A 25558-nucleotide genomic window follows, 5' to 3' on the forward strand; every position below is an offset into this window, starting at 1 on the left:
CGCTATTGAATTTGGGGGAGTTATACTATAACTGTATGCGACACCTACTTCTAAGAAACTGAGGCAACAGCAGAAAGATAAGGTTGAGAGCTGCATGAGGTACCGTTGGTATTTGCATGCACAGGTCAAATATATGTATGTAAATATTACATAAATAAATATTTATAAAGACTTTTATTTCCCCGGCCCCCTATGCCTTATCTTCACCATGGACATCCAGTCGCCGTACACATCTATCTGCAATGATGAAAGCCCCCAAGCTCTCCATTTCTTCTTCTCACACCATCCCAGCCAGTACCTTTCCACTGATGCCCTCATCCGCCTGGCTGAACTGGTCCTCATTCTCAACAACTTCTCCTTCCAATCCTCCCACTTCCTCCAAAACAAAGGGGTAGCCATGGGCACCCACATGGATCCCAGCTATGCCTGCCTGTTTGCCAGATATGTGGAACAGTCCATCTTCCACAGTTACAATTGTTCGTCCGCTCACATCGAAGACTGTATCAGCGCTACCTCGTGCTCCCATGAGGAGGTTGAACAGTTCATCAACTTCATAAACACCTTCCACCCCAACCTCAAATTCATCTGGACCATCTTGGACACCTCCCTCCCCTTCCTTGACCTCTCCATCTCCATTTCCAGCGACCAACTAAACACTGACATTTACTACAAACCCACCAACTTCCACAACTATCTGGACTACACCTCCTCCCAACCGTTATTCCCAATTCCTCTGTCTCCGCCATATCTCCTCCAAGGAGGACCAATTCCACCACAGAACGCAACAGATGGCCTCCTTCTTCAAAGACTTCAATTTCCTCTCCCACATGTTGATGATGCCCTTCAGTGCATCTTCTCCACTTCCTGCACCTCCGTCCTTGAATCCACCCCTCCAATTGCGACAAGGACAGAATACCCCGGTCCTCACTGTCCACCCCACCAACCTCCGAATACATCGCATCATCCTCCGCCATTTCCGCCACCTACAAACCGACTTCACCACCAGAGATATATTTCTCTAGCCACCCCTATCAGAGACTATTCCCTCCTCGACTCCTTAGTTAGGTTCCCCCCCCCCACCACCAACTCACTCCCCCCCACCCCCAACACCTTCTCTTAGCACCTCAAGAAGTGCAAAACCTGTGCCCATACCTCTGCCCAAGGCCCCAAAGGATCCTTCCACATCCGACAGAAATTTACTTGTATTTCCACACACCTCATCTACTGTATCTGATTTGGTCTCCTCTACATCAGACAGACAGGATGCCAACTTGCGGAATGTTTCAGGGAATATCTCTGGGACACACATACTAAACAGCCACACCGCCCTGTGGCCAAACATTGTAACTCCCACGCCCACTCTGCCAAGGATATGCCTGAACCGTCAATTCTCCTGCTGCTTGGATGCTGCCTGACCTGCTGTGCTTTTCCAGCACTACACTCTCAACTCTGATCTCCAGCAATTGCAGTCCTCACTTTCTCCTAAATAAATATATACAGTATATTTTATATTAGATTAGATTAGATTACATTACATTACAGTGTGGAAACAGGCCCTTCGGCCCAACAAGTCCACACCGACCCGCCGAAGTGCAACCCACCCATACCCCTACATTTACCCCTTACCTAACACTATGGGCAATTTAGCATGGTCAATTCACCTAACCTGCACATCTTTGGACTGTGGGAGGAAACCGGAGCACCCGGAGGAAACCCACGCAGACACGGTGAGAACGTGCAAACTCCACACAGTCAGTCGCCTGAGGCCGGAATTGAACCCGGGTCTCTGGCGCTGTGAGGCAGCAGTGCTAACCACTGTGCCACCGTGCCAACATTCAATTTAATGATTTGAAAATCGCATTGCTCAAATCTATACTGGCGCACGAAACATATGATGATGCAGGTATTGCATTTGAATCAGAAATGTGCAGATCATGCCCTTTAAGGCTGCATATATGGTCAGCAAGAGACCCCTGAAAAAGTAGGGTCTACTTATACACGAGGTATATGAAAAATACCCAATTTTTGGGCCTAAAATAAGGGGTCTACATATACATGAGATCGACCTATACACGAGTATATACGGTACTTCCTGGCAGCACCAGAGGTTACACTGAAATCCAATGGACTCACAGAGGAAACCCAACAGATCATCTGATAGATTGTACTCCCTGCACTAAACAGGAGAAACCAGTTTAACACACTCAACACCTCAGACAGGAAAGCATTTGAAGGATTAAGAAAGGATAGTAAAATCGTGATTCTACCCCTACAAAGACCACCTGACACTAAGAATGAATAAATCAGGATACATTACAAAAGCACAAAATATGCTTGCAGATATTGACACCTACCAGCAGAAGGAGTTGGACCTCACACCAGTTTTAACAAACAAGATGACCTACACTTTAAACAAACTAGAAAAAGCAGGACAGAATGCAAGAAAATGAAGCCTGAACGTTCTAACACATCCTGCTTTTACGGACTCCCCAAAGTGCACAAACCAGACATCCTCCTCAGACCTCAGTGGGGGGTGCATGGTGGCTCACTGGTTAGCATGGCTGCCTCACAGCACCAGGGACCCAGGTTCGATCCCTGCCTCAGGTGACTGTCTGTGTGGAGTTTGCAGATTCTCCTCGTGTCTGCGTGGGTTTCCTCCGGGTGCTCTGGTTTCCTCCCACAGTCCAAAGATGTGCAGGTTAGGTGAATTGGCCATGCTAAATTGCCCATAGTGTGAGGTGCATTAGAAAGAGGGAAGTGGGTCTGGGTAGGCTACTCTTCAGAGGGACGGTGTGGACCTGTTGGGCCGAAGGGCCTGTTTCCGCACTGTAGGGAATCTAATCAAATATATAGTCTGTCTACTGGGCACACTGACACACAGACTAGCCAAGGGCCTACACTGAAAACTGAAACACCTCATCGCAGGCTCAACACACTCCATCTGCTCAGCACATCCTCAATAACATCACAGATACAAAGATTGACAAAGATGAAATGATGGTCTCATTTGACGTTACAGCGCTGTTCACCTCTATCAATATAACACCAGCAAAGGAAACACTGGCCCCACTTCTAGACAAATCAACAACACAGACTGACTGACTATCAGCAAAGATAGTCTACTGGACCTATGCCTGACCACACACTTTGTCTTTAATGACCAGGTATATCAACAGATCAATGGGGCACCTATGGGCTCATCATCTCTGGGCTCATTGCTGGACCATTCCTGATGAAGGAATGTCAACTTTCCTGCTCCTCGGATGCTGCCTGACCTGCTGTGCTTTTCCAGCACCACACTCTCGACTCTGATCTCCAGCATCTGCAGTCCTCACTTTCATCTCATTGCTGAAGCAGTAATGCAAAGACTGGAAAGCACTGCCCTTCCCAAATCCAGCCCAGACAATGGATTAGATACATGGACAACACCTTTGTTATCATTAAAGAGTCCAAGTTAGAAAATACACACCACCACATCAATAGCATATTCACTGGGATCAAGGAAAACAACAACCAATTCCCATTCATAGATGTAGTGGTTGAGCAACCGAACAAACAGCGGTGAATTCCTTAGCAGAGTGTACAGAAAGGATACACATATAGACCAGATCCTCAATTACAACAGTAACCACTCCAACATCCACAAACAGAGCTGTGTCAAAATCCTATTTAAACAAGCCATAGCACACTGCAACACCTCAGAACTCTGCAAAGAAAAAGCAGGAATACCTATACGAAGACTTTGCCAATAATGGGTACCCTATCAGCTTCATCCACCGATGCCTGGCATACAAACAACACCAAGAAGACATTGTGCCCCCCAACACACTGACCACCCTACCCTACATTAGAAACATCTCAGAACTAACAATGAGACTCCTACATCCTCTGGGAATAATGACAGCACACAAATCAACAGCCACACTTCATCAGCTACTACAAAAGACACCATGCCCGCAACAAGCAGGACGAATGTGATATATAAAATACCTTGCAACAACTACAAGGAACATTACACAGAACAAGTAGGCAGGAAACTTGCCACCAAAATACACGAGCAACAAAATGACACAACCTGTCCTCCCCCATATCAATACACACTGATAATGAAGGACACCAATTCACCTCGGCCCACATTACAACACTGGGACAGGCTAAACAAAGACCACCTCAGGAATTCCTGGAGGCCTGATATTCACCCACTGGTTCCATAAACAAACGCGTTGAAATAGACCAACCTACAGACCACTGCAGTACAAAACCAGAAGTAGAGCCACCCGCCACAACAGACAGAATGGTATAAATTCAGGACAGATCACAATGACACCGCTTCATCTGGAGGCTACTGAAGACGTCACCCAGGAGGGAGACGAAATGTTTGCAAGAAAGTCAACTGGCTTGGAGAAGCGACCAACAGCTTCAGAGAAAGAGAGAAGACACTCTGAGTGTTGCCAGCAAACCACTTTCAAAAGGGAGCAGGATAAAATAATTAAATCAACCTTCAAAGCTAAAAGTCCTGAAAATGACCAATGTCAATGCTACCTGTAACATCCACTGCAAAGGCTGAAGCTACTATCTGTTCTTCACGAACAACTCTGAGATTGACCCAAATATCCTTTTTTTTTAACATTTATCTTTTTTGGACTCACCTCTTATTCAAGTTTGTGGGTGTGTATGTTATACAATTATTTCTTCTTGTAATTAATAAACTCACTCTTAACCTGAGGAAGCCTGGTTAAATTGGCTCCTTTTGAAACATGTTCATTTGGTCTGGGGGAATGGTAGCTGACAGAGGGGATCTTCCTTTAAATTACCCGTGTTGTGACCAATCGAGGATGGAAGGTGAATGAAGAAGGGGATCCAGTTGATCCCTTTTCATCCAGGAGCATGACAATTTGGGATTTCCCATCTGCAACCAAACTAACTAGCCCTGCCCAAGGTCTGTTCATTCTGTGGCTCAACTCCATCTTGGCTGGGGCTTCATCCTGGGAATTTGTTTAGTTTATTCAATACACTCTGTTTCAAGGGACATTTTTCTCATCATCCAATATCATATATACCTATGCAGGTTTTCTGGTAAATACCAGGGGTTTGGGTCTGGATGGGCGAGTCTATGCAGAATTGATGGGCTCAATAGCCTCCATCTGCACTGTAGGGATTCTATGATTCTAAAGTGAATTTTACCTGGGTTTTAGCAACTCCTCAGTAATGGCAAAATAATTGTATATTTCTGCCATTTCTCAATCCAAGATGCTATCCTGTCTATCTTCTAATGCCCTGCTCCCATCATAGCCTTTTTAAATAATTTGTAAATGTTTTTCCTGTTTTGTTTTATGCTCCTTGATAATTTAATTGTTCATGTCTGCCTTCCTAATTTTGTTTTTACTTCTTTCCAAATCGCATTTCTGTTTCATCAGGCACCCCTCTGCTGTCTATACACTTCACCCATTCTCCTAATCACCCTATTCAGAGATGATTTTATACACCTCTGGAACAGGTGGGACTTGACCCCAGTTGCTTGGCTCAGGGGAAGGAACACTATCTTCACACTACAAAAGGGCCCTGTCTCTATCCTTAGTACATGCCTTTTTCATTACTTTCAGCCATTCCCTTATGTCATCATTCATCCACCTAGTCACGGTTGTGTTTAGTTTGTTCCTTCCTTTCAGTTAAATATAATTTCTCAGTTCGACTCTGTTGAACACCTTTGTTAGTGTTTCTAGTGCTGTTCTGCAACATTTGCCAACTGAGCTGTACTTTTTATTTTCTCAAGTTCCAATCTCAGCCCCTCAAAATCAGTTTTTCTCCAATCTATTAACCTGGTTTTCATTATACCTCTGTCTTTCTCTATCATTATATTATGGTCTCTGTTGCTCAGACATTCCCCTGCTTTTAGTGAATTCTTAAAGGAATTTCCAGCACATTGAAGATTTGATAAAAGCATCCTGGAAAGTTTGTTGACATGTTCCAAAAGTCCTCTTAAACCCTCAATAGTAAGTGAATATCAATGTCTTCAAGTAGCGTTTGAAATTCTCTGCAATGAGTTTATTCCTACTCAGCTATTTGCTGTTAAGAAAAGGAGTTTGGTCCAATTCTATTAATAACTTAGCTACACTACTCTCTGTTCATAGAATCCCTACAGTGTGGAACAGGCCCTTCGGCCCACACTGACCCTCCAAAGAGTAACCTACCCAGACCTGTTTCCCTACATTATCACTCTACATTTACCCCTGACTAATGCACCTAACCTATACATCCCTGAACACCATAGGCAATTCAGCATGGCCAATTCACCTAACCTGCACATCCTTTGGACTGTGGGAGGAAACCAGAGCACCAGGAGGATACCCACGCAGACACAGGGAGAATGTGTAAACTCCGCATAGACAGTCATGCGAGGCTGGAATCGAACCTGGGTGTCTGGTGCTGTGAGGCAGCAGTACTAACCACAGAGCCACCGTGCCACTTGTGCTGATAGCATAAAGCTAACTGGGAATGCAAGCCATAAGGAGGCAATAAAGAAATGCAACTTGTATATATTGATGTTCAGTGAAACTTGGGTGTACTCATTCACTGAACACACAGTTAAAATTCTGATACAGCAAACAATTAGGACAAGAAATGGCATGTTGATCTTTATGATAATCATAAAGGGTTTGAAACTTAAAAATAAAGATGTCTTGCTCCAGTTGTACAGAACTTTGGTAAAAACATGTCCAGAATATCACATATTATTTTAGCCTCCTTATTTAAGGAAGGATATACTTGCATTTGAGGCAATGCTGCAGCCACTGGGATGAGGTGCTGAGTAAATAGTGTTTATAATCTCTGGGGCTCATTGTAATATTCAGGATTACAAAGGGGTCTGACTCAGTATGTTGTTAATTTTTTAAAAATGAAATTTATTTAACCTAGTTTTCTCAATCAACCTGTTCAGACATGTTACTGTACACCTCTGGAGCAGATAGGACTTGAACCTGGGTCTCATGATAGGACTGTGCCACAAGAGGGCCTCACTGAGACATTGTTTCCCCTGTCTGAGTAATCTAGATTAAGGGGGCACAAACTCAGGATAAGGGGCCAATATTAGGACTGAGATGACAAGAAAATTCTTCACTCAAAGAGTGAATCTTTGGGTTCTCTAACCCAGAGAAATATGGTGCATCATCATTTCTATAAAGTTAAAAATCACACAACACCAGGTTATAGTCCAAAAGGTTTACTGTATTTGGAAACACTAGCTTTCAGAGCACTGCTCCTTCATCAGGAAACGAGTGGGGCAGGATCATAAGACACAAGATTTATAGCAAAAGATCACAGTACCATGCAGTTAAGAAGATATATTGAACAAACCTAGATTGCTGTTAAGTCTTTGTTCAATGTATCATTTTAATTGCATGACACTTTGATCTTTGCTGTGTCTTATGATCCTGCTCCACTAGTTACTTCATGAAGGAGCAGCACTCTGAAAGCAATACTTCAAAATAAATCTGTTGGACCGTAACCTGATGTTGCGTGATTTCTAACTTGCCCACCCAGTTGAACACCAGCACCTCCACATCATTTCTATACTTAAGGTTGAGGTAAAGAAATATGTTGAAGTCTCAGTGAATTGAAGGAAATGGGGAGTGGACAAAAGTGGAGTTAAAGCCTAAAGTCATCCACATTCACATTGACTGAGAGACCAGGTTTTCTGCCTGATTTACTCTTACTCCTTTTTCTTATATTTTTGCTACTAAAGTGTCATGCACACTCACCAACAAGCTCAACTGGCAATTTAAGAGCCAATTATTAATCATTTGGGCATCCATTCATCACACCCACACTGCCAATTCCTTTACTAAGATTGCATCTCAAATTAAACTGGTGCTTGCAGCTCAAGATTTCATCTTTGTTACCTGAGAGATTTATTAATATCTAAATTATTTGGGAATTCACACCCAGATCATCTACAGAAACTGTCCATCATTAGAAACAGATAGAAGAGCTTTGACTCATTTCTACTGCAGAATTATTTTCTTCTTGTACAATCAGTTCCAATACCATTTGAGCAGCACCTATTAAGCAGAAAAACATCCTGCCAGATTTTTCAGTCCCTTTTAAAAATAGTGAAAATACATTTAGATGACACCTTGTAGTACAATTGTTTTACTTGTTCAGTATTCTCAGGGTTGAAACTTTATTGCTGGAACAGCACAGCAGGTCAGGCAGCATCCAGGGAACAGGAGATTCGACGTTTCGGGCACAGGCCCTTCTTCAGGAATGAGCAGAGAGTGTTCAGCAGGAGAAGATAAAAGGTAGGGAGGAGGGACTTGGAGGAGGGGCGTTGGAAATTTGAGAGGTGGAAAGAGGTCAAGGTGAGGGTGATAGGTCGGAGTAGGATGGAGGCGGAGAGGTCAAGAAGAAGACTGCAGGTCAGGAAGGAGGTGCCGGTGTGTGTGTGTATACGTGTGTGTGTGAAACAGAAAGAGAGTGGGTGTGTGTGTATGTGTTGTGTGGGGAGGGGATAATTTATTCAACACTCAGAGACCTTTATCTGATCATTGACGCACATGGAAGACAGTACCGTTCAGCACTGATGCACTCTGAATTAGCGTGACTCACTACTTGAACCCTGAACGCTGATTTACAATATTGTGGGCAAAATGCCTCTTTAGAAAGTTCTAATCTGGGTTGATACCCCAGTGTAGTCCTGAGCAGGGGTGTGCAGTCAGAGGCGAATTGTTAAGAAAAAAGGTCGCATCTATCTGGCATGGTAGCTCAGTGGTTAGCACTGCTGTCTCACAGCACCAGGGTATTGCATTTGATTCTACCGTTGGGCGACAGTACATTCTCCCCATGTCTGTGTGGGTTTCCTCTGGGTGCTCAGGTTTCCTCCCACAATCCAAAGACATGCAGGGTACGTGAACTGGTCATGCTAAATTGTCATAATGTTCAGGTTAGGTGCATTAGTCACGGGTAAGTATAGGATAATAGGATAGGGGAATGGATCTTCAGAAGATTGGTGTGGATTTGTTGAGCTGAAGGGCCTGTTTCCACACTGTAGGGATTCTATGATTCTATCCTCTCAAGTGGAGGGAGAAGATACCATAGCACAATTTTAAAGAATAGTAAGGGAGTTAACCCTGGAGTCCTGACCAATCAACATTGCAAAAGCAGGTCACTTGGCAACTATCATATTGCTGTTTGTGGGAGCTTATTGTGCCCTGTTTCATTGGCTGAGTAAAAAAAATTTCATTGACCGTAATGAGCCTTGCTGAGGTTCATACAAATGTGACTTTCTTTCTTTATGTATTCTATTTATTCATTAACAACTTCACTGAGGGGTGGCACTACAAACAATCCATCTCTACCTTAATGATATTGTTGCATTACCTTGTAAGATTGACACCCAAATCTTCCCATCGCAGATATAAAGGTCTTTCTTGAAAACATCAAACCAGAGACGGCTGGCTTCAGTCTCAGTGCAGGGTGGGTGGCTTCCAATTGTCACCTTCATGTCTGTTTCTGATTTCAACACAAGAGGAGATCAACAACGTTCGTATTTACCAGAGACGAGTCATTGAGTTAGACACTGTGTGGCTTCACTATGGCTAGGAGAAAGTGAGGTCTGCAGATGCTGGAGATCAGAGCTGAAAATTTCATTTCCCCTCCTCCCACCTTGTCTCAGTCAAATCCATCGAACTCAGCACCGCCTTCCTAACCTGCAATCTTCTTCCCGACCTCTCCGCCCCCACCCCAGTCTGGCCTATCACCCTCACCTTGACCTCTTTCCACCTATCACATTTCCGACGCCCCTCCCCCAAGTCCCTCCTCCCTACCTTTTATCTTAGCCTGCTGGACAAACTTTCCTCATTCCTGAAGAAGGGTTTATGCCCGAAACGTCGATTCTCCTGTTCCCTGGATGCTGCCTGACCTGCTGCGCTTTTCCAGCAACACATTCCAATCCAGTGAGGGAAGTTGGAAGATTTAAGCTGCTATCTTTTTGACGAGAGCCTACTAAGTGAAGGCCTGTCTGTCCTCTAATGTAGACATAGAAGAGCCAATGGCACTATTTTTAATAAGAGTTATAGATACATAGAAAACACAGTAAGATTTCATGCACAGAAGGTAGTCGTCTGGCACATTATGTCCATACCAGTCGATGAATACCTCGTCACACTAATCCCACTCTCCAAATTTTGATTCCTAAACCCATTGACTGTTCCACCGCATGTTTTAATGTGATTATGGTTTTTGCCTGTATTACCCTTTGAACTCGTGGGTTCCAGAACCTCACCACTGATGAGAAAGTTGTTCCAGGTGTCATAGTCAATATTTTTTCAATAATTAGTACAGCATTTCTTTTTGTGGGAGCTTGCTACATGTAAATTGCCTGCTATGTGTCAACACTGACTGTACTTCCAAAGTACTTTATTGGCTGTAAAGCATTTTGGATCTTTCTGTGGCCATAACAGTTACTATATAAATGCAATTTAATTTTAATAACTCAATAGTTACTCATAGAAATCTAATGTTATATCACTGGGATGCTTTTTTGCCATTATTATGGCAATAATGTTTTTTTCAAATTTAAAAAAAAGTTATGATATTTCAGCTACTTTAATCCCATGTGTATCACTGATGATTTGTATTTACTCTGTGGAAATTTTAATTGAGTAGAAGATTTTACTGCATTTTACTTTCTGATTTGCTGTTTGAGAATACTTCAGTGTAATTGGCTGCCAACTCCCTGCGGTGATATCACTGTTACTGTATGCCTAGTGTTTGTCTTGATCTTGCACATATCAAGAAAGGGAAACTTCATGCCTCAGAGATCACTAGATAGCAGAAAATCCCTTTAATACTTCAAAGTACTCTTTTGGTATGATCCTAGATATTGAATATTGTTAGATATTATTACTGGAGCGAATCATAGATTTACATTTAAATAGTTCCCATTTCTGTCTTTGTTCACTCCTTTCCTCAGCAATATTTTGTGTTTGATTTTGTCTACTTTCTGTGGTTTTATTTACCCTAATGAAGAAGAGCATATCTTCTCAACATCACAACTATTGATCTCACCCTGCTTGGCTGTTGTATGGAACCCCCTACGTGTTAACCCCTTAAAGCCAAATACATAACAATATTGTCAAATTTGATGGAATTTTAATGCATTTACTTTAGGGGAAATTTGGCATGTTAATATGCTGCAGTTTTTCTTATCTGCGATGTTTTGTGTTATGTTGCTGAAAATATTACTGATGAAATACTTAGCAGTTGTAGTAAAATCATGCGTATACTTAGGATGAAGAAGATTATGAGTACCACATATGCTTGGTCCAGTTCTTGTTGGATTCATTTGGATATCAAAGTTGAAACTTTATTGCTGGAACAGCACAGCAGGTCAGGCAGCATCCAGGGAACAGGAGATTCGACGTTTCGGGCACAGGCCCTTCTTCAGGAATGAGCAGAGAGTGTTCAGCAGGAGAAGATAAAAGGTAGGGAGGAGGGACTTGGAGGAGGGGCGTTGGAAATGTGATAGGTGGAAAGAGGTCAAGGTGAGGGTGATAGGTCGGAGTAGGGTGGAGGCGGAGAGGTCAAGAAGAAGACATTTCCAACTCCCCTCCTCCAAGTCCCTCCTCCCTACCTTTTATCTTCTCCTGCTGAACACTCTCTGCTCATTCCTGAAGAAGGGCCTGTGCCCGAAACGTCGAATCTCCTGTTCCCTGGATGCTGCCTGACCTGCTGTGCTGTTCCAGCAATAAAGTTTCAACTTTGATCTCCAGCATCTGCAGTCCTCACTTTCTCCTCATATTCTCAGGGATCAAGATTGACTCTTTATGGTAAATTTACTTTCAACCTTGCAGTTTCACCTGCACAAGAAACAGACACCCAGTTTTCCAGCAAATAAATTCCTATATTTATAAATTTCTCTACATCGTGGTGTTCAAACATTTCAAAAGATCCAGCGCCAGACTGTTGCACACCTATGTTGTCAGAAAGAAGGCAGCAATTTTGACCAATTGTACCAAACAGCTCTCTGTCGAAACTGGTAAAGAAATGTTAGTCTGGACACTGGGACAGCTCTGCACCGAGCATTGGCATTGGATAAATACCTCAACAAAGCTGTTCACTATTAAATGTGGAACGAAAATAACTGCTCAACAATTGTACACACAAAAATGTTGTGGATCCTAAGCCCCAGGTTGAATGCCATTGTTTGAACAGATTGATTAGAGAATATCTATCCTAAAGCATTATAAAAAGTCTCTTGTGGCACAGTAGCCGTATCCCTATCTCTGGGCAAGGACCCGACTACTCCAGAACTATAACATAATCCTTAGTGTCTCGACACTCAATGCTGCTTAATATTGGATCCGGAGGCACCGGTCCCGCCAATACCCGGAAGTCCAGTGAGAACCCCGCCTCCATTTTGTGCCCATTGGTGAAGCTGTACCGACGGCTGTCGTTTTCTCTGTGGTGATTGGCTGGCTGTGTCGTCAATCAGTGAGATGGTTACATTTCCGCAGTAGCAAGTGGTACCGCTGTGCCGTGCCCGGGGGAAGGCGGTTATAATGGTTCGCTTCAAATCCAGGTAATTGGGCTCAGCTCCGCTCTTACACTCGGAGGTAGTGATCTTGCGGGGACGTAGACAGTTTGCCAGCTTTCTGAAGCCAGACTGTGACTTGCTGTTCAGCTTTATTTTATTACTAGAGGTGTAATGGCCTTCCCATAGACACAATAGGTGACAGGACATTCAACGGGATTATTTTGCTGTTTTGTTCAAGCGAGAGAGACCCCTTGTAGCAGTCAATCCTGCCCTGGGGAACAGTCTCTGGCTATTGACTCTATCAATGCCTCTCATTACCTTGTACACCTCGATCAGCTCTACTCTCTTCCTCTGCTCCAGAGAGAAAAGTTCAAGCTTAGTCAACCTCTCTTCGTAAGACAAGCCCTCCAGTCCAGGCAACATCTGGTAAACCTTCTTTGCATCCTCTCCAAAGACCCTATATCTTTCTTGTAACAGGGCAATCAGAACTGGACACAATATTCCAAGTGTGGCCTCACCAGGGTTTTGTAGAGCTGCAGCAAAATCTCATGGCTCTTAAACTTGATCTCCCAGTAATGAAAACAAAACAGCCTATGCTCTCTTGGCGACCCTATCCACTTGGGTGGCAACTTTGAGGGATCTATGCACTTGAATGCCAAGATCCCACTATTCCACCATACTATCAAGAATAATGTCTTTAATCCTACATTCAGCATTCAAGTTTGATGTTCCAAATTACATCACTTCGATTTATCCTGGTTGAACTCCATTTGCCATTTCTCAGCCCAGCTCTGCATCCTGTCATTTCACGCTGCAGCTTGGAATAGCCCTCGATACTATCAACGGTACCGCCAACCTTTGTCATTGGCAAATTTATTAACACACCCCTCAACCTCCTCATCCAAGTCATTCATAAAAACTGCATAGAGCAGAGGCCCAAGAACAGCCCCGCTGACCACCACTGAACTCCAGGCAGAATACTTTTCATCTATAACCACTCTCTACCTTTTGTCAGTCAACCAATTCTGAATCCAGAGATTAAATCTGGTTTGAGTTACAAGGATAGGCTGGGACTACTTACTAAAGCATAGGGGGCTGAAGAGTGACTGTATAGAGGCTCATAAAATCGTAGGGTATACATAAGGTGAATGGAGGTGTCTTTTCCCTAGGGTGGGGGATTTCAAGACTGGGGGCATATTTTTAAGTGGAGAGAAAAAAATTTAAAAAACAATGGGGCAATTTTTTTTTTACATAGTGGGTCAGGCATAGAATGAACTTTGAGGATGTGGTGAATGTGGGTACAGTTTAAAAGATACTTGTATGAGTAAGAATTGTTTGGAGGGATAAGGGCCAAACACAGGCAGGTGGGGTTATGGTCAGCATTGACTGGTTGGACTGAAGGGTCTGTTTCCATGCTGTATGACTATGACTCAGGTTGCATCTATAAACAGTTCTAGATACTGTTGTAAAATGGAGAGCAGCATAAACTTGCACGAATGACATGCAGCCTGTAAGGGTTAAATTATTATAACAATTGCACAAATCCATAAATAGTGGGTGTAGGCTATTCAACCCATCAAGTATGTTCTTGGAGTGCAGGTTCATAGCTCCTTGAAAGTGGAGTCACAAGCTGATAGGATAGTGAAGGTGGCATTTAGTATGTTTTTCTTTATTGCACAGAGCATTTGAGTACAGGATGCTGGTTAGGCCACTTTTGTAATATTGCATGCAATTCTGGTCTTCCTCTGATAAGAATGTTGTGAAACTTGAAAGGGTTCAGAAAAGATTTACAAGGATGTTGCTAGGATTGGAGGAGGAGAGCTACAGGGAGAGGCTGAACAGGCTGGGGCTGTTATCCCTGGAGTGGCAGAGGCTGAGGGGTGACCTTTAGAGGTTTAAAATCATGAGGGGCATAAATAGCCAAGATCTTTTTCCTGGAGTGGGGGAGGCTAGAACTAGAGGGAATAGGTTTAGGGTGAGGAGAAAGATAGAAGGGATCTCAGGACAACTTTTTCGTACAGAGTGGTGAATGGATGAGCTGCCAGAGAAAGCAGTGGAAGCTAGTACAATTACCATATTTTAAAACCTATCGGTATGGGTGTATGAATAGGAAGGGTTTGGAAGGATACGGGCCAACTGCTGGCAAATAGGACTGGATTAATTCAGGATATCTGGTCAGCATGGACAAGTTGGACCGAAGGGTCTGTTTCTGTGCTGTACATCGGACTCTGTTCTGCTTAAAAGTAACTGCCATGATTTCCTCTAGTGTTTGTTGCTAAAGTGCCTCCTTCAGTCTGGAGAAGATCATGCTGTGAAGGGTGAAAGGTCACCTTTGCAAGTAAAACTTGCAGGCAAGGTGAAAACAACAAATTTTGGAAATCACCAGGTCAGATGGCATCCATAGATATTGAGGAGAAAGTGAGGTCTGCAGATGCTGGAGATCAAAGTTGAAACTTTATTGCTGGAACAGCACAGCAGGTCAGGCAGCATCCAGGGAACAGGAGATTCGATGTTTCGGGCACGGGCCCTTCTTCAGGAATGAGCAGAGAGTGTTCAGCAGGAGAAGATAAAAGGTAGGGAGGAGGGACTTGGAGGAGGGGAGTTGGACTGACGAGGGAGTCGCGGAGGGAGTGGTCTCTACGGAAAGCTGATAGGGGTGGGGAGGGAAATATATCCTTGGTGCTGGGGTCTGTTTGGAGGTGGCGGAAGTGACGGCGGGTGATGCGCTGTACATGGAGATTGGTGGGGTGGTAGGTGAGGACCAGTGGGGTTCTGTCCTGGTGGTGGTTGGAGGGGCGGGGCTCAAGGGCGGGGGAGCGGGAAGTGGAGGAGATGCGGTGGAGGGCACCGTCGACCACGTCGGGGGGGGTAATTGCGGTCCTTGAAGAAGGAGGCCGTCTGTGTTGTGCGTATTTTGAACTGGTCCTCCTGGGAGCAGATGCGGCGGAGACGAAGGAATTGGGAGAATGGGATGGCGTTTTTACAGGGGGCAGGATGGGAGGAGGTGTAGTCCAGGTAGCTGTGGGAGTCGGTTGGTTTGTAGTAGATGTCCGTGTTGATTCGGTCGCCTGAGATAGAAACAGAAAGGTCTAGGAAGGGGAGGGAGGAGTCCGAGACTGTCCAGGTGAATTTGAGGTCGGGGTGGAAGATGTTAGTGTAGTGGATGAACTGTTCAACCTCCTCGTGGGAGCACGAGGTAGCGCCGATACAGTCATCAATGTAGCGAAGGAAAAGATGGGGTGGTGGGGCCAGTGTAGTTGCGGAAGATGGATTGTTCCACATACCCTACGAAGAGGCAGGCATAGCTGGGGCCCATGCGGGTGCCCATGGCTACTCCTTTTGTTAGCCCCCAGTATTTATATTATAGTTTCTTTTGGGAGGGGGAGGGAAGAAAAAAGAGCGGTGAGTGTAGGGTTCAGATTAAGTAATTGGAATGTGAGAATGGTAGAACAATGGTGTTGCCAAACTTGAAAGGACAGTAAGATGTGGGGAGGGGAAAGAACATGGTAACAAGCTAAAGTTGGCTCACAGTTTGAAGGTGCTGAACTCAATATTAAGTCCAGAAGGCTGTAAAGTGCCTAGTCTGACGATGAGATGTTCTTCCTCCAGTTTGTGCTGTAGTTTGCTGAAACACTGCAGCATGCCGAGGACAGACAAGTGGGTTTGTGAGCAGGATGCTGTTAAAATGACCAGCTACAGGAAGGTCAGGGTTATGCTTGTACACATACCAGAGGTGTTTTGCAAAGCGGTCAGTTTGCATTTGCTTTCTCAAATACAGAGTAGACCACACTGGATGCAGTGAACACAAGATATTTCAGAAATGTGCAGGTTGTGTAGGAAGCACTGGTTGCGAGTACTGGATAGGTTTGAACCACTGAAGCAAAGAAGGGATAGCAGGGTGAAGGAGCCTTGGATGACAAGAGATATGGAACATCTAGTCAGGAGGAGGAAGGAAGCGAATGTTGAGGAGGCAATGATCAGACAGGGCTCTAGAAGGTTATCAGGTAGCCAGGAAGGAACTGAAGAATGGACTTAGAGGTAGCAGGGGGCATGAAAACATCTTGGCAGGTAGAATTAAGGAAAATCCCAAAGTGTTCTACATTTGAGGAACGAGAGGACGACCAGACTGAGGGTAGGGCTGATCAGAAATAGTGGAGGGAACTTGTGCCTGCAGTCAGAGGAAGTCCTTAATGAATACTTCACTTCAGTATTCACTACTGAGAGAGACCTGGTCATTTTGAGGACAGTGTAAACAGGTTGATGTTAAGGTGGAAATTTTGAAAAATATGGCATAGATAAGTCCCTTGGGCCAAACAGGATATGAGGTTACTCCAGCAAGTGAGGGAAGAGGTTGCTGCTGCTTTGGCAATGATGTTTGCATCCTGTCCACTGGAGTAATACCAGATGATTGGAGGGTGACAAATGTTACTCCCTTTGTTCAAGAAAGGGAATAGGGATAACAGAATTAAAGACCTGTCAATCTTATGGGAGTAGTGGGCAAATTATTGGAGAAGATTGAGAAACAGGATGTATTATTTGGAAAAGCTTAGCTTGATTGAGAGGCTTCAAGGGCCAGGCATGCCTCATAAGCCTTATTAAATTCTTTGAGGATGTGCCAAAATGCATTGAAGGTAGAGCAGTGGATGTGGTGTATATGGAGTTTAGCAAGGCATATGATAAGGTTCTCTCATGGTAGGCTACAGGACACAGGGGAATTTGGTTGTCGGGATGCAGAATTGGCTGGCTGATAGAAGACAGAGGGTGGTAGTAGATGGAAAGCATTCAGCCTGGAGCTTGGTGACAGTGGTGTTCTGCAGGGATCTGTTCTGGAATCTCAGTTCTGTGATTTTTTTTTAATGAATGACTTGGATGAGTAAGTGAAAGAATGGGTTAGTAGGTTTGGTGACACCAAAGTTGGAGTCGAGGGCTGTTGTAGATTGCAATGGCACATTACAGGATGTAGAGCTGAGCTGAGAAGTAGCAAATAGAGTTCAACCTGGAAGAGTGAAGTGACTCATTTTGTAAGACTTAACTTGAATGCAGATTACAGGGTTAAAAGCAGGATTCTTGGCAATATGAAGGAAGAGAGGGATCTTGGGGTACGCATCCATAGATCCAACAAAGTTGCCAGCCAAGTTGATAATTTTTGTGGTGTGTGGTATATTGGCTTTCATTAATGGGGGATTGAGTTTAAGAATCGCAAGGTTATGCTGCAGGTCAAAGCCCTGGTTCGACCACACTTGGAATATTGAGTTCTAGCCACCTCAATGAATGGATGTGGAAACTTAAAGGGTGGAGAAATTTACCAGGATGCTACTTGGACTGCAAGACATGTCTTATGGAGAAAGATCGAAAGAGCTAGGGTTTTTCTTACAGGAGAAAAGGAGGATGAGAGGTGACTCAATAGTTCAATAAAATGATAAGCATAGATATAATGGATATCCATTTCCACCCTGAGAAAAAAGTCTCTGGCTATCAAAAAGGGTGCATAATTTTAAAATGATTAGAGAAAGGTTTAGTGGATAAGTCAATTGTACATAAAGTTGAGTGAAACAGTGCAGAGACCATTTCAGATATCCAAGTAAATGTGATATTTCTCCAAATACAGATACCTGTTATGTGAGATAGTGTTCGAGAATCCACAGTTTCGGCACTGTATCGAGGAGAAGAATATCTATAAAAGAGTCAAAGATGCAATCATTCAAGTACATGGTGACTTTGGATATGGCTGTTGCTCATTATCTCTGGCAGGTTTGTAACAGAAGGTTGACAATCAAAGTTGAAGGGACTGAATACAACATGTTGGGGAAAAATCTGAATCGCTATCTTGCACTCTTATACTGAGTTATTTGTACTGTTGCAGATGTGCAACCAGTGTCAATTGGTGGAAATAAGTGGTCAGTGTTCTTCCTCATACCACTTGATGCTGCTAGAAATCACACCCTTTCAAATTCATTTGTTTCATCTACTGAATTTTTAACTCTGCTAGACTGGTATTCTTGTCAACTGTCTAACTAGGGAAGGAGGAAAGTTTTAAGCACAATAGTGGGGAAGAGAGATCAAATTTAAGAAAGCAAACAGAAGTTAAGGCAAAAGAGAAAAGTCTTAATGCAGAAAATAAACTGACAGATGGGACAGACGAATCAAACCAACAGAAAAGATAACTTACAAAAAATTGTTTGAGTAAACATAGTATTTGGAGAAAGTGAATAGAAATAAGTACAATGCAGTAGCCATTTTAGACATGGCTGCAGGAATGACATGGATTGGGACCTGAATCAACAGTGTAAGGCATTTAAGGACAGGAGGCCAGGAAAGGGACGTATTAGCAAAAGAAGGATATCCTAATTTCAGGAAGCCAGGATGTAAAAACATTGAGTTACCTGGAGGAGTGGAATACAGGCTCCTTAACAGGAACTACACATTAAGGTGGAAGTGTTAGAAAAGTTTGACAATAATAAAGGGGAATTTTAATCCATGCGTTGGCTGGTAAAGTCAAGTGGGCAGAGGTTGCCTAGATGAGTTCATAGAAGCTTTCAGGATCGCTGAACATTTTCATTAACATTGTGTGTGATATTATTTTTATATATACACACACGAGCTGACCAGAAAAAGAATATTTCTGGAAAGGGAATAGGTTATTCAGCCCATCAAGCCCTGCTCAACCACTTAACGAGCAAGGCTTAGAAACAATTCACTGTCCTTTACACACTAACCCCATAACACTTGCACAATCAAATCTACCACCCTCTAGAATTTTCTACTTGTCAGCTGTGGAAGCATAATATTTAAAGATTTGTAAAGCCCCATACAAGAATTTCTCATTTGTCTGAAATGTTATTTCCCCTTATTTTTAAGATGGCCCAGTGATTGTACACTTCACAAATAGTAGAAACCTGTTCCCTGCATCTACTATATCTATCCCCTAAGACTTTTGTAGGTTTCAGTGAAATTCTCATTTCTCAAAATGCTGGAGAAGGGCAGACTGGGCATGTAATTTCTTATGAAAGTCCCACTATCCAGGAACCAGTCTAGCGAACCTTTATTGCCATAGAGGGTATGCAACAATATCTTGAGGAGATCAAATCTGCATAGTACTCCAGATGAAACTACTATACAATTGAGGCAACATGTCACTATTCCTGAACTCTCATGCTCTTTCAATAAAGGCTAACATTACATTAACCTTCCTAATAGCTTGCTGCACCCGCATGTTAACAAGGAACCCAGGTCCTTTTGCACAACTACTTTCCAATCCTAACACTCTCCAAAAAACAAAACTTTGTCCTATAAGAGTTGACAACTTCATAAGTTATATTCCAGATGCTTTTGCCCACTTACTAATACTGTCCAAATCTTCCTCCAAACACATTCTTAACTTAGCTATGTATATCTGCATATTTGGAAATATTACATTTCATTACTAACTCAATCCCTTGATTATAGTGTGAATAGTTTGGGCTCAAATACTAATCCTTGTGGTATCCCAGTAGCAGTCTTCCAAAGGAGGAATGACATCTACTCCTGAGCTGTCGGAGGAAAAAAAAAGTTAATCCATGTTAGATATATTACCATCTATCTAACATTGATTTTGCTAAGAAACCTACCATTGGCACCTCTTTCTCCCCCCTCCCCCACCCCGCCATACGCTAGTGATGTGCTAGTACAACATTTAATTGAGAAAACTATAGAACATAGTTTACCATTAGAACTACATAAGTACAGAAGCTTGAGCACTCAGAACACATCTAGAAATCCTTGTGTAGTACTGGTCACCTTTTATTTAGGGAAGGATGAATGTTAGAGAAGCTCTTGACACATCAATGTGCCTATTTCTAGGCTAGAAGACCCAGGTTCAAGTTCATCTGCTTGTGCTTCCCAAGAATCATTTGTGATGCAACACCCATAGAACATTTTGATGTTTGTGCACTTTTCCACTTCCTTTAGCCACTTCCATTCATTAGCTATAAAATTAGAAATGGAGCTGCTGTTTGGCTGGTCTTAAAGGCACCTGAAGTCTTTATGTAAAACTAGAGTTGGACTTGCAGTTGAATTCCGTCTTTTGTTTGCAATAGTTTGAGCATATTGTGCTCTAATTCTTACCCAGCAATGAGCACTCCTTGATGTTCAAAATAACTGATCAGTGATTGTATATAATTGGCAGAATGAGATTTTATACTTTTGTTCTCTGCTTACCAATAACTCCTGTCCTATATAATGCTGAAACATGTTACATTCAAACTATATTCTTATAAAATAGCCCTATGCATCCAGTATCTATAGTAAATGTATGAGTTCATTAGTTTTGAAGAAGCCTTTCTTGAAAAAATAGTCCTCTCCTATTCCTTTGCTTCCCAAAAATTCAGAAGGGTTAAGTAGTGATGTACACGATGAAGCAAAGAATGAATGCACTAAACATTGCTGTAACAACCAACTGGGAAAACAAAAACTTTAGCAACTATCGTTCTTTGCATGTGATTTTTGGAATAACTAATTTCATCTACTTTGCTGCGAGCACAGCCCACAATTCAACAAATATCCTTCAGTGATTAACTTGTCAAACAGCCATTTGTCCTTCTCAACAAAGCAGCTTAAGAATGTTTGTTTTTTTTTAAAAAAGAGAAATGGTTTTCATCCCAAGAGAGTCAGTGATCAAAGAAGTCAACATTTAGAATTTTGATAAGGATACTACCAGGAGAAGGGAGGGTGATTTTGCTTTCAAAACATTTTAAAGTGATAAAGCAGATTGAAGAGAAACTTCAAAAGGGAATTGAATACACACTTATTTGTAGGACTACTGTGGAACATTGACTCAACATTTACAAGGGGCCTCCTCTGCATTATTCTAAGTGAGAAAATCTGTGGAACTAAAATGGAGATTATGGGTGACCTTTGTTGAAAACGGAAGCCAATCATATTTGTGCCAGCCCAATCTTTTTCTTCTAGGATTGAGTAATTAATGCACATTCTGCTTTGGACCCCAGCAAGCCATGGTATTAAAAAATACAATGGACAGTTCACATGTATGTGTTACTGATTTTTTTTCTCTTCTCTCCCAGTCAAGTATCTAAATGCCTACACAGGGATAGTCTTATTGAGATGTCGGAAAGATTTCTACCGACTGTTATGGTCCGCCCTGCAGTTCATCACTTTCCTGGAGAGCAAGAACCAAAAGTACCCCTGTTCCTTCAGCACACTGCATGTGGGAGGTAGGAATGATGAAACTTCTGATGCAGAATTGGCTATTGAGTTGTTACACCTGTTTTAAGTTAAGTTTGAGTCTAATACCCTAAAAAACTCTTGCTTTTTAAACTTTTAAATCCTAAGTTGTCCTTAAAACTGCACTATTAATGAATTCTGGTCTTTTGAGGTACTATCCGAACCTGCCAGAAGTTCCTCATCCAGTATAACCGCAAGCAATTGCTCCTCCTCCTGAAAGACTGTAAAACCAAAGGTGAGAAACTTTTACTTTGAGTTAGTACTGTGGCTTCCCATTTCCACTATCCATTTTCAAAACAATTGTTTCCTTTTTAAATGCCTTGTTTAAAGGATCACCTCCAGATATCCCTCCAATAGATAAAGCTAAAATACCTCTATCAGAGAAATTATTGAAGCACCAGTAATGTGTGAATCAGACAGGTGAGACACTAATCAAGTCTGACAAAAACTATTTGGTTAAATCAGCTACAATGTTGACTTCTTTTATGGAAAAAAGGTCACTTGAGTATATTGACTGCTTTCTCTGCTAAGGTACCACTTTTATCATGTGGTGATGATTTCAGCAGACTTAATTGAAACCTTAAGATCTTATACAAAACCTCAACTTTTTTGACCCATCCAAACAGATGCTTTTAATGTCTTTTCACTTTTGTTTTCAGGGGAGAGGGAATCCATTCAAAGGTCAATCTTGAGTTGTTCACTGAAAGAAATGGAGCAAGAGCAATTGAAGTATCAAGATGAAGAGACAGATGTGAATTAAGTTATGAAAATAAACTGCAAAACAGCAAGAACTGCATTGTGGTATTTGTTCCATCTGAACAATCATGGTGTTGAAAATTGAATAATCTTTAGTTCAGATTTAGAGCTTGCAACACCCCAGACCATTCTTCACTGTTAAACACCTCACTTCTTTTCATTAGGGCAGCCTTGTAGTGGAAAAGAACTTTTATTGCACGGACTGAAGTGATTAAAAACTAGTCCAGAATGATATTTGCTATTGGATGCTTAGCCTTTGTAGGCATAGTCTTAAAGATGAAAAGTTGGCACTTATATGGTAAGCTACCTTCCAAATGAAAACCTTGCTAGGTCATCTCTGGGGCAGTTTAAATAAATCATGTTACTTTGGGCTTAAACCACAACAGTTAGGTGTAGTTCAGCTTTATTTAATTGAACTAAATTTGCTATCAGTAATCGTATCATGAAACTAAATGATTATTAAAAACCCACCTGGTTCATTATATCCATCAGGAAAAGAAATGTCATCCTTATCTATACCGGCCAAAGAGAGCTCCCCATAGCCAAAAGTTGATTTTTAAAATGGCTAATAAACCATTGACTATTAGGCCACTTAAAAATGGGTGATTACTGCTGATATTGCCTGTGTAACTTTTAATCCACAAATGAATTTGAAGAAATATTATTGCTTGTTGTAGTTGATGTATAATCAAGGCTACAAATTTGGCTCAGCTAGTAAAACTCAATCAAATACTTGATCTATCAGACTCTCTGCAACCTACACCCAACTTAGGTTAACAATCTGTGCCTTGAGGATTTCAGAGTAAGCCTACAAAATTAAATATAGTTTCTTTTCTTTAAGATATTATCTATTAGTCCATTTCTTCAATTAATACTGCCCATAAAATCAAAGTAAAAAGCATTTTTCAATGCAGTTGTTCATACTCTCATTTTAAGCTTACCATGTAGTTATCAAATTACAAACCTATATGCTGCAGGACATCGGAATGTGAAATATAATATGTACAGAAGTAACAATGTTCACAATTGGAGCTGGGTGTACTCATCTCCTTAGACTAAACTTGAATTTGGGAATGTTCGAGATCATTTAAAACCCTTGTGCTTGCACCAATTGCAATACAGCATTAAAAAAATTAGTCATGGACAAAAGTCAAGAAATAGTGGTGCTTAAAAGGGAAACATCTTACAACAATTAGTCATTGTTGCAATATACTTAGCTACTGGTGCAGAAGATCAGTTTGATTATTTCTAAGTTTTATTTCATTGGTTTAGATGGCTATTAGTGCAGTGTTAGTGTTTCTTTGAGCCAGAAGGTCTAGGCTCAAGTTGCACCTGCTCCAAAAGGTGTGTAATAACAGCTGAGCAGGTTGATAAACAATGGCATTAAGTTGAAGAAAAGGGAAAGCCAGTAAAAGAAGCCTTGTGTAAATTATTTTTCTAGGGCAGAACAGTGGTTTTCCTGGTCAGATGTGCCAGGATTGACTAACTATTCCCTCAAACTAAATGAGATCTAAAGATTCCAATTATATGAGAGAAACTGGTCATTCTAAGTGATCGGCTATGGTTTTCCAGAGCATCATGCAGTAGGCATTGACCCGTTTATGGGAGAAGGCAGAAAATGAACACACTGCATAAGAGTCTTTTATTGCATCTATTACTCTGCTGTTGCATGAAAAAAAAGGGTGAAGGGTAGAAGTAACAAAGCTGAACTCAACACTTCATTAGATACTTGACAGTCACTTTTTTAAAAAGATACTTTTCAAATTAAAATTTTCAAAAAAGGGAAACTCCAGCTAATTTTAATTTATATTGTGCCACCAGTAGCATAACCTTGTTAGGAGTGATACTTACAGGCCCAATGTTTATCACTGATTCATTTGATTTTGAGGTGCAGAATATTTTGCAAATCTTCAGTGATGGTGGAAGGGATAAGATGGGCCAAAACACCACCTGACTAACAATGACAAATATTAGCTGAAAGAAAATAAAGTGCCAATTATTTACAAAATAATTGGGGTAGAGGGTGATAACAGCAAAAGAAATTAGCCCCCACTGTCCACATAACAGAAGTTAAGCTCCAGATTTTATTGGAATTTCCCTTGTTTAAAAAAGTCCCATGTCACAAGCTATATAAATTGGTTATGATGTTTAACCTCAAAGCTGTGAAACCTGTATACATAAAACAGGAGGCAAACTTTCAATGACAAGCCACTCAAACAATTGCCAATGTTGTAATCTTCCAGATTTGAAATACAACCAAAAATTCAAACTATAGCAGCAAACAAAATTATTTTTGCACAGACAGCAATGAATGCAAATACAGGCACTGGCTGCCTGGGATTCTGAAATGGGTGATATGGGCAATGATTGCCTACATTACTTTGTGTGAACTACTGAAGTACTGAAGAGCAACATCTGCTTTTTTTTCTTCTTTTTCCGATTCCTCTCCTCTGCAAGAGAAAAGGATCCATAATTAGAGGAAAAATGTCCACATCCCTACTTTTAAAGTTAATTGTTTGCTAAGTATTTTGTTCATTTCATTGGTACACTGGGAGCATTATTCACCAGTTTTTTTTTAAAAACATTTTGCTAAATGACAAATTAAATCACTCAAGCTGAAGAGTAGCCAAGTGTAAGATGTGGATTTTGAAAGAATACAAAAACACCTTTTTACAGCTTCTCAGCAAGATCTGATTATTCTTACTGTATATATGAAAGATTCTCACTAGTCCTAATGCCTTTTCATGCATCTAGGCAAAGTCAAATATATTACCAAAAGACTGTTGTGGTTCTGTTCGCCGAGCTGGAAATTTTTATTGCAAACATTTTGTCCCCTGTCTAGGTGACATCCTCAGTGCTTGGGAGCCTCCTGTGAAGCGCTTCTGTGGTGTTTCCTCTGGCATTTATAGTGGCCTGTCCCTGCCGCTTCCGGTTGTCAGTTTCAGCTGTCCGCTGTAGTGGCCAGTATATTGGGTCCAGGTCTATGTGTTTGTTGATGGAGTTTGTGGATGAGTGCCATGCTTCTAGGAATTCCCTGACTGTTCTTTGTTT

General features: G+C 41.9%; 2 protein-coding genes across 6 annotated transcripts in view; one reads left to right on the plus strand and one right to left on the minus strand.

Annotated features, from left to right (window-relative positions):
* Nucleotides 1–12471: 12471 nt before the first annotated feature.
* On the plus strand, nucleotides 12472–22543 carry pop5 (POP5 homolog, ribonuclease P/MRP subunit). Its single transcript, XM_043715956.1, has 5 exons — nucleotides 12472–12577; nucleotides 18141–18283; nucleotides 21592–21741; nucleotides 21903–21986; nucleotides 22411–22543. Exons 1-5 carry the CDS (start codon nucleotides 12558–12560, stop codon nucleotides 22509–22511), a joined length of 498 nt encoding a protein of 165 aa, XP_043571891.1. The 5' UTR covers nucleotides 12472–12557; the 3' UTR covers nucleotides 22512–22543.
* Nucleotides 22544–24132: 1589 nt separating this feature from the next.
* Nucleotides 24133–25558, minus strand: part of rnf10 (ring finger protein 10) — a 32141-nt gene continuing 30715 nt past the window's right edge. For all 5 annotated transcript variants that reach the window (XM_043715953.1, XM_043715950.1, XM_043715952.1 and 2 more), the window contains one exon: nucleotides 24133–24957. In XM_043715953.1, coding sequence (XP_043571888.1) covers nucleotides 24884–24957 — 74 coding nt within the window. In that variant the 3' untranslated portion in view covers nucleotides 24133–24883. The remainder of the gene's footprint in view (nucleotides 24958–25558) is intronic.

The sequence above is a fragment of the Chiloscyllium plagiosum genome, chromosome 25, assembly GCF_004010195.1.
Source record: "Chiloscyllium plagiosum isolate BGI_BamShark_2017 chromosome 25, ASM401019v2, whole genome shotgun sequence".
Lineage (NCBI taxonomy): Eukaryota > Metazoa > Chordata > Chondrichthyes > Orectolobiformes > Hemiscylliidae > Chiloscyllium > Chiloscyllium plagiosum.